The 14,665-nt window shown below is 48.5% G+C and overlaps 1 protein-coding gene across 1 annotated transcript in view; it reads right to left on the bottom strand.

The window, feature by feature from the left end:
• Positions 1–2,965: 2,965 nt before the first annotated feature.
• ITGB5 (integrin subunit beta 5) overlaps positions 2,966–14,665 on the bottom strand; it is a 63,390-nt gene continuing 51,690 nt past the window's right edge. Inside the window, 5 exon segments of the mRNA XM_033003402.2 lie at positions 2,966–3,550; positions 4,130–4,296; positions 5,466–5,582; positions 9,182–9,285; positions 9,991–10,213. Of these exon segments, the coding sequence (XP_032859293.2) occupies positions 3,455–3,550; positions 4,130–4,296; positions 5,466–5,582; positions 9,182–9,285; positions 9,991–10,213 (707 nt within the window). The 3' untranslated portion in view covers positions 2,966–3,454.

Raw genomic sequence — 14,665 nt, 5'->3', positions numbered from 1 at the left:
GCAAAGATGAAAAGCTGGCATGCCTCACTCCGGCTTGTTTTACAGCCAAGGGCTCCAGTGTATCTCCACAATTAACAACGCAAATAATGCTGCCACTGGCCTTGACTTTTCACAAGGCATGGTGTGATGGTCTCTCCCTCAAAAATACCAGTAGCCCAGGGAAAACACTCTGGTGAGCCCCAGTCCCAGTGCCCGCGCAGCAGCAGCCTCCAGCTGTGGGAGGGGAAACAGGAGGAGCTGATGTTGCAATGGCATCCGGATTCCAGTTTGGCCAGACAAGCGCTGACATTTTTCCGTCACGTGTGACCCGTTGATGCCTTCTGCTGTAGTTTTCATTCAGGAATGCTAGCTGTGGTCAGGCTGCCTGTATTTACAGACACAAATAAACTGCTGCTGACTGAAATACACCATTCCCATGACTGCGCTTGGCAGTAACCTTGAAAGGGTAAAGGCAGATCTGCTTGCACAGTAAAGCAAAGCCTTCTTGCTCTTATCATCACTTCCTCTTTTTTTTTTTGTTGTTTTTGGTTTTTTTTTTTTTAGCTACAACTTTGTGGAGAAGCTAAATTTGAGGGGCAGAGCCTACAGGAATTAAGGAATTAGAAACAACAAATTGTTTCTTTTATTTATTTACATAAAGTTTCTGTGGTACCTTTGGATAGTAGACGTGCCATGAAGAAAGTCTGACCTGGAGGCTGAAGCCTTTCTGCACCCAGGCATGGCAGCTGCTGTCATCCATGGGATGGGCACAGGCACCCGTGGTGCTGCTCTGTGCTGCCTGTCCCAGCGCCGTGGGCAGCAGGATGCTCTTTGCTGACAGCAGCCAACCCTATTTCCTTCTTTTTTGCTACACTTTCTGGAGCCCCTGGCCTGTGGCACTCTTCCCTCACCTAATTGCTCCCTACATGACTCCCTGGCTACTCTGCAGGCCAGTTTGCTGTACAGCTCAGTCTCCCCTCGAGAAGAGGAGGGCACTTGCAGTCCTATCTCCAGGCCCTCCCTCTCCAACTCTGCACTCTCCCTATCCAAACCACCCCTTAGCAACGTGTCAAACCTCAGCTCCCTACGGCTGTCTTGATTGTCCGGTCTCTCAGCACTAACCCAGCGTGCTGGGAAATGCCAAAGTGTAAAGGTAATCTGCAAGGAAAAGGCAGGGGGAAAGGGGCACTGCCCGTGCCTTTCCTTTCGGAGTGCAAAGGAAGAAAGCAAAGGGGTTGGTTTTGTTTTTGAACTGCTTGGTCCCTTGCAGATTAACTGCAGCGGAGCTGTATTCAGTTTGCTGCTTGGTATGGCAAAGCTTATTTAAAATGGTCCTGCCCTTCCTTTCCCTCCACTTCCCTTCCTGCTCTCCCTTTCCATGCCTGGGGCAGTAGGGCTTTTGTGAGACGCAGTCACATGAACCAAGCTAAAGCTTGCTCTATTTGTGATGATTATTTTTTGACTGTTTTCTATTTCTCTTTTGTGATAGTGATGAAAACTATCTTGCCAATGTGGCACTGGGCACGAATTTGCCCCATGGATGCTTCTTCCTAGGCAGCAGCATTAGTCCCAGGTATTCACTATGCAACATAGCCTGCAAACTTAGTTAGGCCCAGGCTTCAGTATCGTGCAGGAGATGTGGAGCCCTGAAAAGCTGCCCATCTGCAGCCCTTAGGCCTGTCCCACTGCTTGTGGGCAGCAGGGAGGAGGCAGTGCAGCCCCCAGCCCACCCACAGGCGGGTTACAGGAAGGCAGTACCAGCATTTAACCAGAATCTGCTGCTGAACTTGTTTTCAGAACGTATGCACTCTCCCTCCCTGTTTGGGCAGATATAATAGAATAGGGTACAGATGTAATCTGTTTGGGGTTTTTTTACCCCACTTGATCAGTGCCACTTGCTGCCAATGTGCCACTTGCTGCACTCCTGAAAAATTCCCTGTTTCAAGCTATTTTTAGTGTGGTCTGCTGTGTTTCTTCAGTGCTGTTTGTGGGAGGAGGGGGGACAATAAAGTTCTCGAAGGAGAGCTGTTTATACTGAGCAAATAAGAGCTTCTGTTTATAGAGGCAAAACAAATAATAAAAAAAAAAATCCGGAAGGATGGGCCCATGGCCCTTTTCCAATGAGAAGAGCAAGTCAAAACAATGAACACCATTTGTTTTTTGCTTTTCCCTGGCAAGCTTCCTTCAGCTGACTATTGCATGATCTGCTCAGGGCAAAGAGACAAGAAAAAAAGGAAAAAAAAAAAAGAAAAAAGAAAAAAAAAAAAAGCAGGCAGTAGCAATTGCTCTGGCTTCACTCTCCTGCCAGCAGCTGCAGCCCCACTGCAGTCTGCATGGGTTTGAAGCTGCAGCTGTCAGCCAGGGTAACCCAAACCCCGGCTCCAGAAGAAAACAGATGGGGCTGGGGGAACAGTTTGGGGGAAAAAAAAAAAAAAAAAAACAAAACAACAAAAAACACCAACAAAACCAAAGCATGTATGTTGTGAAGCAACAACACCGGGTTTTATCCAGCTCCCTTTCAAGCCAAAATCTCAGGGCTCCCCTGCTTTTCCAGCTGGGCTCCGCTGGACCCCACAGCAAAATAGTGGTAAAAAGTTAGAGGTCTGGATGAGCTGCCCTCCTGCAGGCACCCAGGCCTGACACCTATTTGCACACTCCAAGGAAAGGGTGTTTAGTTTCCTCAGCCTAAACTCCCATTTCCCTCAAGCTCCCAGCAGTTTCCCATCTGTTTAGCACTGCTGGCACGGAGCAGGAGCTCCTTGTGGCACTCCGTGCCCTGGGTCAACATCAGGGTATTAAATCAACATATCTTCTGCGGCAGTCTCTGTGGCTCCTGCTCCTATTTTTATAGCCATGCTTTGACCGATAAGGCTCTATTAATAAATCAATCAGGCGGCAGCATTTGTGCTTGCAGGAGCAAGCCCCCATTCAGTCTGTCAGTGGGAGGCTCAGCAAAGAAACAATGAATTCTACTCACAACATCATATATGCACAATAGTTTTATTTTGTTTTTTTATATAAAAAAAATCCTAAAGACTGCAGAACTCTTGTATCCTAATTTCATACACAAATGCTTCCAACACCCTCTTCTTTTTAAGCTAATTCCCCCCCTAACAACTTGTAATGCCGTGCGTTCCCCTGATTTTGAACTAGTCACCCTTTCTAACGGGATATGTCTAAAGCTGCAATATGGCACTTCGTTGACTTAGTTGGCAGGTTTAATGCATCCAGTAAGCTGGGGTATGGAGTCGCACACAGCTTGGCATCCATCAGCACAGGCGGGGAGCCTGCCTTTGCATCCATGCCTCCAGAATGAACCGGCCTTTTCTCCTTACTGTGCAAATAACAGGCTTTGGTCATGGACCAGTCCTGTCGTAAGGGATTCTCACCCCTGAAGAGGATCCCATCTTCAAGTGGGGAAGCAGCACATACAGTCAAGCAATTGTCCACAGCAGTCCCAGGTGCCAAGACCCCATCAGTCAACTGTACCGTTGTAAGACTTGTTGAGCTTGTTGAATGTGAACTCTACGTTATGCGTGGAAATGGGCTTTCGGTAGAGAGGATTGGATGCCTTTGGGGAAATGAGTGGACAAAAAGAACAAAGGTAAGGAACAAAATCCATATCATGGTGAAAACGTGTATAATCCCTCCTTCCTGCACCAATTAATTTGGAGATACCACTGCATTTGCCTTTGATTGAAATGTGCATTCAGATCCCAAAGCAGTGCTGTTCATCCATATTTTGTCCATCAGACCCACCTTCTGTCCTGTCAGCAGGCACAGGTGATGCCTTCAAATGCTGGGCAGCCCCACCTAAAGCCTCCCAGAAGGGCTCTCTCATAGACCTGACCAACCTGGCTGCTACCACAGTCAGACCTTGGTCCCCGCTCCCTTGCCTCCTTCAGCCCTCTAGCACTGCTGGGAAATACATGATGAAATCAAAGGCTGGGCATAATTTTGCAGAATATTTCTAATTTTGCAAGGGGAATGGCAGCATAATACACTGGTCCCTGAAGCCCTGCTGCATGGCACTGCAGGGCACCCGCATCCCTCGCTCCTGCCACCCTTCTCCATCGCTGCAGAGCTGTTTGCTGCCAGCGCATCCCGACAGCCCCCCCATACACCAGCAGCACCTTCACCCCGGGCTCACCATTTCATATCTGGCCCGGGAGCGTTCACTCTGGAATCGGTCAAACTCCCGTCTGTCATGAATGGTGACGAGCAGCTTCCAGAGCCCCAGCAGGATGATGCCGATCAGCACCACGCTGCCGATCACTGCCAGCACGATCGTCACGGTGCTGGGGGCTGAGCTGCACGCTGGTAATGAAGGGGAGAAGGTAATTAGCTCTGGTGCGAGTGTATACCGTACCAGGATACTGGGATGTAATGGTCTGGACCGCAGCCACCAAGCAAGTGACCTCAGGGCAGTGCTAGCAGCAAAGCAACAGTCCTCTCTCAAACCACAGGGATTTATTTATTTTTTTTTTTTTTTATGAAATAAATTCCTGGATAGAGGCAGGTCAAAGGCACAGCTCTCACGGATGTCACCAGAGCTGGGATGTCACGTAGTGCTTCGGGGGAAGCACAGTGTTGCAGTGCCACTGTCCAACAGGGATGCCTGGTTTTAATGCCGGGTGACCCACGTGGGAAACAGAGGTTTACGGTGCCTCTGGCAACAGCCAGCTCAGCTTCTGGCCTGCATGGAGGCAGGCGATCACCAGGCACTTCAAATAAGTACATTAACTGTCAGCTAATCAACTGGTCTTTCAATTAAGTGCAAGCCGCAGCACAAATGAAATAAAATGTGCATTATCTCAGCCTTTCCTATACTGGCCTGTGCCTCAGAGGACCAGAGCAGATCACAAGCAGCTACTGCTGGGTGCTCTCCAGCTCATCCTGCAGCACCACATGGTTTTTGTTTTTTTTTTTGAGAAACTGCATTGCATGCAATTAAAATAATGCTGGGAAACACAGCTGTCTGTGTCAGCCCCAGGCAGGGGAGCAGGGACACACAGCCCTTACATTGCCTAGAGCAGTGCTAGCTCTTCCGCAATGCAGAAATCCGTGGGTGGTATGGGGCTTGCCTAACGTCCTCAGTTAGCCAGCAGCAGCATCAGGTGTCCCCTTCTGATTTTTTTGCTCCCAGTGACTTTATCTCCAAAGCAATACAAGGCATGCTTTTTGCTACATAAATAGGCTGGGTTTAGTTTCAGCATCCCAAGCTGGCAGAAAGCCCTTCAGCCACTTGCTAACAATGCTGGCAGCTCAGGTGCATGTTTCACTCTCAGAGTCCTTTTTTATTAAGTTACGAGCATTTGGAGCACTGCAAAACACTTTATTTTAAATCATCCCAGTTCATCTGCTCACATGTGCCTTCATGCAGCCAGTGAAACCAGCCCTTCCACAACCCGACAGGCTCCCCAGCAGCCCACCACCTCTCCCGAGGCAGCCTGTGCTGTTAAAAGGAAACCCAAGGGAGGGCCAACCTGGCTCTTTGAGGACGGTGAGGTTGGATTTCCCACTGGCAAGCTCCAAGTAGGTGAACTTCATGACGCAGTCGTTCACCGGGTAGGCACAGAGGATTGCATTCGGGTCATCCGTTTCTGGAACAAGATCCAGAGTTTTATTTTTTTTTTTAATATATATATATAAATAATATAATATAATAAATATAATATAATGTAATATAATATAATATAACATAATATAAATATAATATAATATAAATATATTTAAAAAAATCCTAAAGTCTGCTCAACTCTTGTATCCTAATTTCTTACACAAATGCTTCCAACACCCTCTTCTTTTTAAGCTAATTCCCCCCTAACAATTTGCAATGCCATGCGTTCCCCTGATTTTGAACTAGTCACCCTTTCTAACAGGATATGTCTAAAGCTGCAATATGGCACTTGGTTGACTTAGTCGGCAGCTTCAATATTAGGAATCAGCAGAATACTCCCCTGCAAGCTGAGCAGGGCTTCCCACGGGTGCCTGGGAGTGGAGGAATGGGGAGCAAGCCTGGAAAGTAGCATAGTTTGATCACGATTTGTGCAAATTATAACTAAGCAGTATCCAGACTTACAGCTCAAGAAAACATAGCACTTGGCAAACACTGCATGGCGAACAAATGCAAAATCACACGTACACACACTCTTTCTTCGCACAAGTCTGCTTTGTCAATAAATGCTATTTTCTTCTTAATTTGCTACATTTCTTGAAGAGTGGAAGCTGAAGAGAAAGCCAGGGGCACAGTCTCAGCTTGTGAGGACATGGATGGGGCCAGCAGCAGCAGCAGCCCATGGCTGGCTCGTGCTCCAGCTGTGCTGAATGGCTCCAGCTCCGGAAACAGTTGAGAAGTTTGTTTTTAAAGAGTGAGACAGAAGAGGAATATGGGGAGGGGAGGGGGGAGAAAGGGGGGAAGGGAGGGTCTGGTTGGAGGGGAGGGTGCAGAGATGGGGGAATTGCAAGGCATGAGACTATTTGATTCCCACAGCAGTACGGGCACTGTTTGTTTGCCTGTTTAACATACCGTAGCGCCAGGCAGAGCCCGTCGCTGCTCTGGTCACTATAAGATGCTTCCCGAGGAAAGCTGCTTCACAAAAGCCACTTAAAAGTTTCAGCAAAGCCACCATCTGAGGTTTGCAGCTCTAGCTTCAGGGGTGATTTTAGCAGAGCCACTGCCCTTCATGGCCACAGCTCGTGGGGTGTCCCTGCTGCAGGGACAGTGCCCGGAGAAAGATGAGGCAACGTGTCCAGCCACGCCACGTAGCACTGCAGGAGCACACCGCTGTAGGGCTGCGTGGGCTGAGAGTTTCATGGGAGAGGAAAGGATCTGGGAACCCTTGGCTGGCAAAGATGTGACCTTGTCTTAGGCACATGGAAAATGCTTCCCACAGCTCTCCTCCTCACTCATATCTGTGCCTGTCTGTCACACTGAAAAATGATCACATTAATGACCACTGCTATTCCAGTCCCTTATCTTTTTCCTGTCTGTCTTTCCTTTCGATGCCTTTGACCTGCTTTCAGTCGAAAAATTAATACCCTCCATTTCAACAGCTCTAGATACAACTGTGTCTCTGGTGAGTACTGACAGGGTTCCTGGTGTGAACAAACCTCAGCTATTCCTACCTTGGGACAGGAGAACCTGGTGTATGAAAAGCAGGGCTGGAGAAGTGCCGACTGTTACAAAGCAAAGTACTAATTAGATTAATACCAATAAAGTTTCCATTTTTCTTGACTAATGCCCTTCCGAGTTAAGCAGCAAATCTCAGTTCCTTCAGGCCCAGCTGTTTTCAATCCCATCTTTTCACCATTATTCTCCTAAAAAGATATGGTGATGAAAGTGTCAATAATAATTATCTCTTGGTCTTCACTAGGCTTCAGAGATCATGCATCCACAGAGAGCGGTGCAATGGCCCCATTGAGCTTTCAGGTCCATTGATGTGTGCTGTTGGCAGGTTTAGCTCAGCACTGGACCTGTCACGCTCCCCTCGTGTTGAAAGCTCCTCTCTGGAACCATCAAGAATGGAGATTTAATACTGCAGAATCCAATGCAAGCCATATAAACCTCCCAAAAGGCATTGTTGTGGCTCATGAGTCCAATGACAGATGCCTCTCCTCTACAAAGCTTTGAAGCACCGGCTGCTTCGTACCCAGAGCCAAAAGGCACGTGGGATCTTCCAGGATGTGTTCATTGCAACTCTATATTTAAGAAGGTCCTATCCACCACTGCCAGTACTTCTGTGACAAGTATCAGCATTCAGCCTCTCAGCAGGGATTTTTAACACATGCTGCATAACACAAACGCACTTGAACACCAGGATTTGGCTGAGTCTGCCTGTAAGGAAGTCTGTAGTCCCCAAGCACTTTCGCTAGGAATATTTTGCTTTATTTCCTTGCCTAGTAACCCAGATCTCCAAGTCGCAGAGTGCCCTGAGCTACCAAAAGCTCAGCACCACCCACAATCTGACTGCAATAGTTCAACAGAAGAATAACAGTAGTTCCCCAAAATGTCTTGAAACAGAAATTTGGCTGTGTTGTTCTCTCAAAGCCATGCAGAGGGGTTGGCAAACCACAGCCCAGCCTCACCTCACAGGGCACAGGCAGCACAAAAGCTGGCTTTGGCATGGTGCAACAACTGGGTAGGAGAGTTGAGCTTTAATCTCCAGTATGTGCTAGCTTCTAAGAAACACAGGCTAGTCAGGCATCAGGAAGGAGCTTCATGTAGGTTGGTAGTGCCCTGGTAGGCCCTTGCAGTGTGCTGGTGTAGGTGCACTCCCCAGTAAACTGCAGGGAGGATGGAGAGAAAGAGAACAAGTCTCCTAAAGGGAAGGATAGGAAACCCTGTTGGTGGTAATTTAAAAGCTAAACACTGGATATGAGAGGAGTCAGTGGGAAATATATTGCCTGTAGGCAGCTTGGGAGGAAGGGAGAGAAAGGACAAGCAAGGTAGAGCACTCCTACATCTATAAAATACGGGAAGAGGAGGAAATGTCAGATGTGGGAAGTAATTTATCTCTGCTTCATCTCTATCCCTCCCTCCAAGGGGTATTGCTAAGGCCAGGATCAGGATTAAAGCTATCACAATTTGGGTCCCCTCTACTCCTGATAGCAACCTGGGACTCCCAGAATGGAGCTTGAAAAGAAGGGGGAGAAAGTCATCTGCCGAGAGATGCAGGTGCGAGATGACCTCTAGAAGAGGACACGAACGGCAGGAGAGGAGCTTGCCAGGGGCACTTTTAGCAGTCAGTTCCACCAAAGCAGAACTCATGATCTCCAAAACAGCTTTGCTTTCTTTTACAAGCTCACTTTTTCCGAGATGAATTCTCAGAAGATTTGAGAATGCCTTTTTTGGGTGATATTTTGTCCTTTTGCACTCTCTCACGGCTCATTTAATCTTGTGTCTTATCTGATCTCATCCTACTCTCTTTACTCCTTGCACTGTCAGTAGTGGTCCTCACAAACCTTGATTTTAAGATGTTACTTAAAATCAAAGGGTTTTTTACTTCAGTATAGATTACAGCCTGGAGAGAGGGTCATACATGTCACATATATACACATGTACATACCACATACACATATACATTTCTAAATATCAGGTTTTCCCTGATGCTTTATTTACAGATATGTTTTGGTTTGGTTAAGAGTTCAACTCTGCATTCACTGTCTCCCACTGTCTGCAGTCCTGCTCCTGCTTACTTACCGAGAACATCCACAGTGGTGATGATCTCGTCCTTGCAGTGCTTTTGGCAGGTTTGGTTATCAGCCAGTCTTCCTGAGTTAAACAGCTTGCATTCAATGCAGTCCCTGCAGAAAGATACATGGAAGGGAAGATTAAGTACCTGTCAGAAACCGCATGAACATAAGGGATTCACCCCTCAGAAAGGGAATCCCTGGGTGTTGGTCTGGTGGCTGCGCAACTGTACCACAAGGAAAGAGCAACTTCAGAGCCAAGCATCTCCACCTCAAGGATGGATTTATTCTACTAGGGGATCCAATGAAGGTGCAAAACAGCTGGTAGGTTTGGGGTCTGTTTGCTCCTTGGATGTCAGGAGCTGCACGTCAGCTACTGCAAAATCCATCATGCCTAAGATCAAGGCAGATGGCATTGTTGCTCTGCACCAGTCTGAGGCTGATGCTCAGGGCACCTCTGTCATTCCAACATCCCCAGCCTCCCCTCCTCTGCATCTTGCAGCTCTCTGGGCCCTGATGTTTTCAGCTCAGGGTGCAGCAAAACTGGGCTTGCCAGCCTTTTCTGCAGAACAGGACAGCACTGGAAATGAACAGGGACATGAACCTCCATGAGGACTTGAGCAGCAACACTTGCTACTTCTCTACCTGGGATACTCTCAGGTTGCTTAGTGCGGGCTCTGAGCAGTGGTAGTCTTGTCTGGGGCTAATCACCCCTGTTTAGTGAAGCAGGAGCAATTCCTTAGCTGAAAGGTCTCCCAGGAACCAAAGAGCTGCCCTTTCTACCAGCGAGAAGTCTCTTCTGAACCTCCCTGTGAGTACCTTTTAGTGCTACAGACGCCTGGGCAGGTGGGACACTTCTCACACGTCTCTCCAAAAGCCCCCGGCTCGGTGCACTGACACTTCCCACAGACGCAGATGCCCCTGCCACTGCACATCTGTCCATCGCTGGAAACGCAGCCCTCCGTCTCGGTGGAGCAGTTGCAGTTGTCCCCGATGTAACCCGCGTGGCACTTGCACTCCCCGCAGTGACACTCTCCATGGCCTGAAGGCAAGAGCAGGGGGAAGGCATCAGCAGCATCCCGAGCCAGCACTGGGTGCTGCAGATGTCGCGGCACAGGAGGGACCAGTGGCTCAGCAGGAAAAGCTGCCAGAGAGACCTTACTTTGCAGAGTAACAAAGACATGGCAGTGGGAAACGCCTAGATACCAAATTATTATCTACATTTAGCAGCAAAAATATCTGCTCGCAGCTCCTCCAGCTTCCCTCTGTAGTCGCTCAAGACTAGTGGGCACCTCTCCCTTCCTACGTGGGACCGAGTGGCCAGGACAGAGGCACAAACTGCCCTTGGGAGGCACTGGCAGTGATGGTGGCCATGGGGAGTACAGGGCAGCTCCCTTGGAGCACACAAATCCTGCAACTGTGGGAGACAACTTCCACCCCAAGTCCACGTGAGGAACAACCATCTACTATTGCAGAGTCCAAAGACAATTAGCTGATAGAGACCGCATGCTCTGACCAGGTGTCAAAACTTGTTTACCCTCTTATTTTCCTCTCTCTGGATGAGTGTTCCCAAGTACCCCCCCTCTTTTCAGGGTACCTGTTGGCACCTTCCTGGTTTGCCCCCCATTCAGTGCTTGACACCACCAAGCAAACATTAACACCTGAGAGCACGTTTCGGCAGCATGTTGTTGTGAGCCTTTCTTACCCACAGCGTGAATAGTCCCCACCTCTGCCTCCCTGTGCCCAGCACCGTGTAACTGGGATTTGCACAGCACTTACCCCTCCCACCTCCACAGAAGGCGAGCAGCATCATTGCCACTCAGCCCCCCACGCTTCCTAAGCATCGCTCGGCTTCACTCGCATGCCCACCTGAAGGCTCTGGCTGAGATAGGAGGGTTATGTGCAGTTTAGTGCCATGATTTCCACTGCTAGCAAAAATATTCAGGCTGATGAAGGGTCTCTGGCAGCAGCTTTTGAAGTACCACCTCTCAAACCAGATGTGCCCATCTCAGAGGCATGCCACTGGGTGGACAAACACTTTGTGGCACCAGAGGATGTGGCAGAGTCGATGTGATCTCGCTGCTCAACGCGTGAGCTGGACAGGAGGTGGCAGAGCCAGACTGTGGCCAGTTTTCTGCTCAGTCTTGCTATGGCATGGGATTTTGCTAGCAGAGACACTGTGCCAGTAAATGGGGGGCGCAAGCCATGCTTCCAGCCTAGTCTTCTCGAGGCCACACCACTCAACAAGAAGTTTTCTCCTGCTCCATGCTTTCCTGCTCACTTCAGACCCTGAGCTCTGGAGATTGGTATTACTGCTGGGTCCTCAAAATGGTGTGATAGATGGGGCTCTTGAGAGGGCTTCTCTCTTTACTAGGCTGGCTGGTGTTTTGTACAAATAAATCTCTTCTTTCTCTGTCTACATCAAGAGATAGGAAGATGGGAATGGAGCAGTGCTTCTTTGCTGGTTTTGAACCTAGGATTTAGCAGCAAAAAGCCTAGCAGGTTGACCATTTCATAAGGATTTTCCTACCCTTCTTTCCTAACAGTTTTACTTAAGAAGTACTCCCCAAAACCTTAAAACACCTTAATAAAAATAAATCAACAAGCACCACCTCCTGTGTCCAAGTGAGACCTCTGTGTCCCAGCCAGTACGACGGTGGTTGCTGGGACCAGCTGAACCTCCCCCAGGGAGTAGCTCAGGGCAGCTCACAGCAGCAGTGGATGAAGAAACTGCTCCGGTAAGGGCACTTCTCTATGGAAGCACCCTCTTGCAGCTAAAGGGTTTAGCGACAGGCTGAGAAAGTCAACATGCTTCAAGGCTTTCAGCGATGGTAAGTGGAGTGGCTGGCTGCCGAGCATATGGTTTCAAAAAGACATCCATCAGCTTGCTGGAAATACTGCCTGAATTCCTCCTTGGTCAGTCCCCAGGAGAAGGGATGCCTTTGAAGGCATAGTTTATAGAACTGAAGGGTTTGTATACGAGGCTCATCAGCAACCTAATTACAGCTCAGCCTTCCCACTGGAAACAGCCTCAAGCACCTCAGACAAGATAAATTATATACACGCTCCTTTCACTGGCACAAAACCGCTGATCTCCCTGCCACTCCCATTACTCCAAGATTACCAGAGACGCTGTGGATTGTCAAGCTATATATCCCCTGCCAAAAGTCATGGGAGAACCTTCTGTTTTACTAGGCATCTCATATGTCCCAGCACATCACAAGTCGCCCTCCTACAGCCTCTTTTGTGTTCCCACCGTTTGCTTTGGATCCAGCCTGCAAACTCAAACATTACTAGACAGAGGAGATGATGTTTACAAGATCTCTAGAGGTGACCTCCTTCCCTGCTTACATCTGATGGCGATTAAAAAGCCATCGCTCTGTTTGCCTTCATGATGACAGCCTTGCCCTTTCCCCAGACACATCCGTACAGGCAGGTTTGGTTTGCCCCTTCCCTACAAAGCTCTGGTTTTGAGACCATGGACAAAGCCAGGCCCAGCACTGCTGCTGCTTGGGGCGCAGCTGCAGAGCAGGGACCCCTGCACCTTCTGCTTCACAAGCAAATCAAATGGGGTGGCTGGCTTTTATTCACAATTAATTCAGGTGGTCAGGCTCTCACACACAGCAGAAGTTTTATGCCTCCAAGGCAATGCATGTGTCCAAATTATCTATAAATCACGGTTTTCTTAAACAGGCACTATTTCAAGAAATCCAAAGCAGCTGCCATTGGGAATCCATGTATATGACATTTAGTAAATGTGCTCATGCTTGAATTTAAGCTCTGAGGGCCAAGAGCAGCAAGCTGATTGCATCCATACCACCCTATAGTCCTGACCTGGGTAGCAGCCACCCCCCTGCACTTGGGCAGAGGCTCTTACTTCTCCTCCTAGGAATCTTATTTCAGTCCTCCTAGGACACCACAGAGACCAGCACAAGATGCAAATCCATTGGAAATCTGTCTCTGGACCATGAAATGGTTCCGTTTTTAAAGCCATCAGTGCCAGGCCAGTATAGGAGACTAGAAAGACTGCATATCCCTTCCAGCCCCTGGCAGGCTGGGAAAGGAGCCTGGAATGACTGTCCTGGGGAAGGAAAACAGCCATTTCCAAATAATGCATCCTATTAAAACACTGTGATCGGAAAATTTAAGAAACAGCATCTTAAAGCAAGCAGTTTCATTATTGAATTGTATGAAGAAAAACCACTTCTATATGAGAGTGACTAATTGTGGGGTATAAGCTTAAAATTTAAAAACATGTTGAAATGTGTTTTCTTCCTCGGCCACACTGGCTCAACGTGCAAGAAGTCACTGGCTGAAGCTCATCATGGGGAATGTGCCAAGAGTGGGAATTTCCATGTTGACCTTTAACGGCAAAGATGTTACAGTCTTCACTGCCTGCATCAGGCTGAAATAGTGGCCACTCCTGCAAACACCACGAGCTCCACTTCTGGTGCTCTCCATTCATCTCCCACACATCCTGAAGACTGGAGAAACGTGGTGAGTGGGATACATTTATTTCTCATATGGGCATGACAAGAGTCATCCCACTTCTCAACGTCCACCTGGAGCACCAGAGATGGGAATCCACCTCGTCCTCTTGCTCAGGACACAACCTGAGAGGAGCCCCAAGGTAATGTGGCAGCAAGTTTTTTGGTGATAGTGACCCAGAGCTGAGGTCTGCAGCATGCAGAGTGCTATCTGGTACTTGTATTTTGCAGAAAAATGTGCTACACGTTTCCAGTCTTAGTTTTTCCTACAGTCACATGCAGTGCTGTTGTGGTTAAGCAGTCTCTATGCCATGTAAGATCATGCCTGCGGGAAGCCTTTCACCACTGTGTCGATGATGAACCTAGCTTCACTTCCCAGTTTCATTTCCAAGATGAAAATGTGTCCTCGAGGAGGGTGTGTTTCAAGACATCTCTGCACCAGCAGAAGTCTCAAGGTGCAGGATATTACCCTGGACTTTAACGCCCCTGAACCCTTTGGGTTTGCATGTTCTCTATTAAAGCTGGTTTGTGAAGCCAAAAGACATTAATTATGTTCTCCAAACATAACAAGAGATGTTTTCTTCTGTTCCCATCCTTGAAATGAGACAAGCTTAGATGTTTAAAAGATCCAGATCTAATTGGGAAATTAAATGCTCCTTCTGAATTTGATAACATACTTTCCAGCCAGCTCTTGATTGTTGGGGGGACTAACAAGAAACACATGTCAGGGAGGCTGCAGAAACACGCTGGGAGGGTGTAGCAGAGGAAAGCAATACTTCTGAAGGGGAAAAGCAGTCCCCAGACTAAGTTTGGACTAGTCTGGGATCCAGCAGGGCAGGAGCCATGGGGTGCACCACTGCTTGGAGGCACTCTCTTCCCAAGGAGGCCACCAAGGTGGGCCGAGACCTACAGCCCAGCTGGTCCCTCCATCTCCCTCCCCACCTCACAATGCACCCTCATCCCACTGCCGTGCCCTGGCTGGGCTGCACATCTCGCCATCACTCAGG

The sequence above is a fragment of the Tyto alba genome, unplaced genomic scaffold, assembly GCF_018691265.1.
Source record: "Tyto alba isolate M040663 unplaced genomic scaffold, T.alba_DEE_v4.0 Super-Scaffold_7, whole genome shotgun sequence".
Lineage (NCBI taxonomy): Eukaryota > Metazoa > Chordata > Aves > Strigiformes > Tytonidae > Tyto > Tyto alba.
Note: the sequence above shows the minus strand (reverse complement) of the source record. Positions and strands in the feature narration are given on the sequence as shown.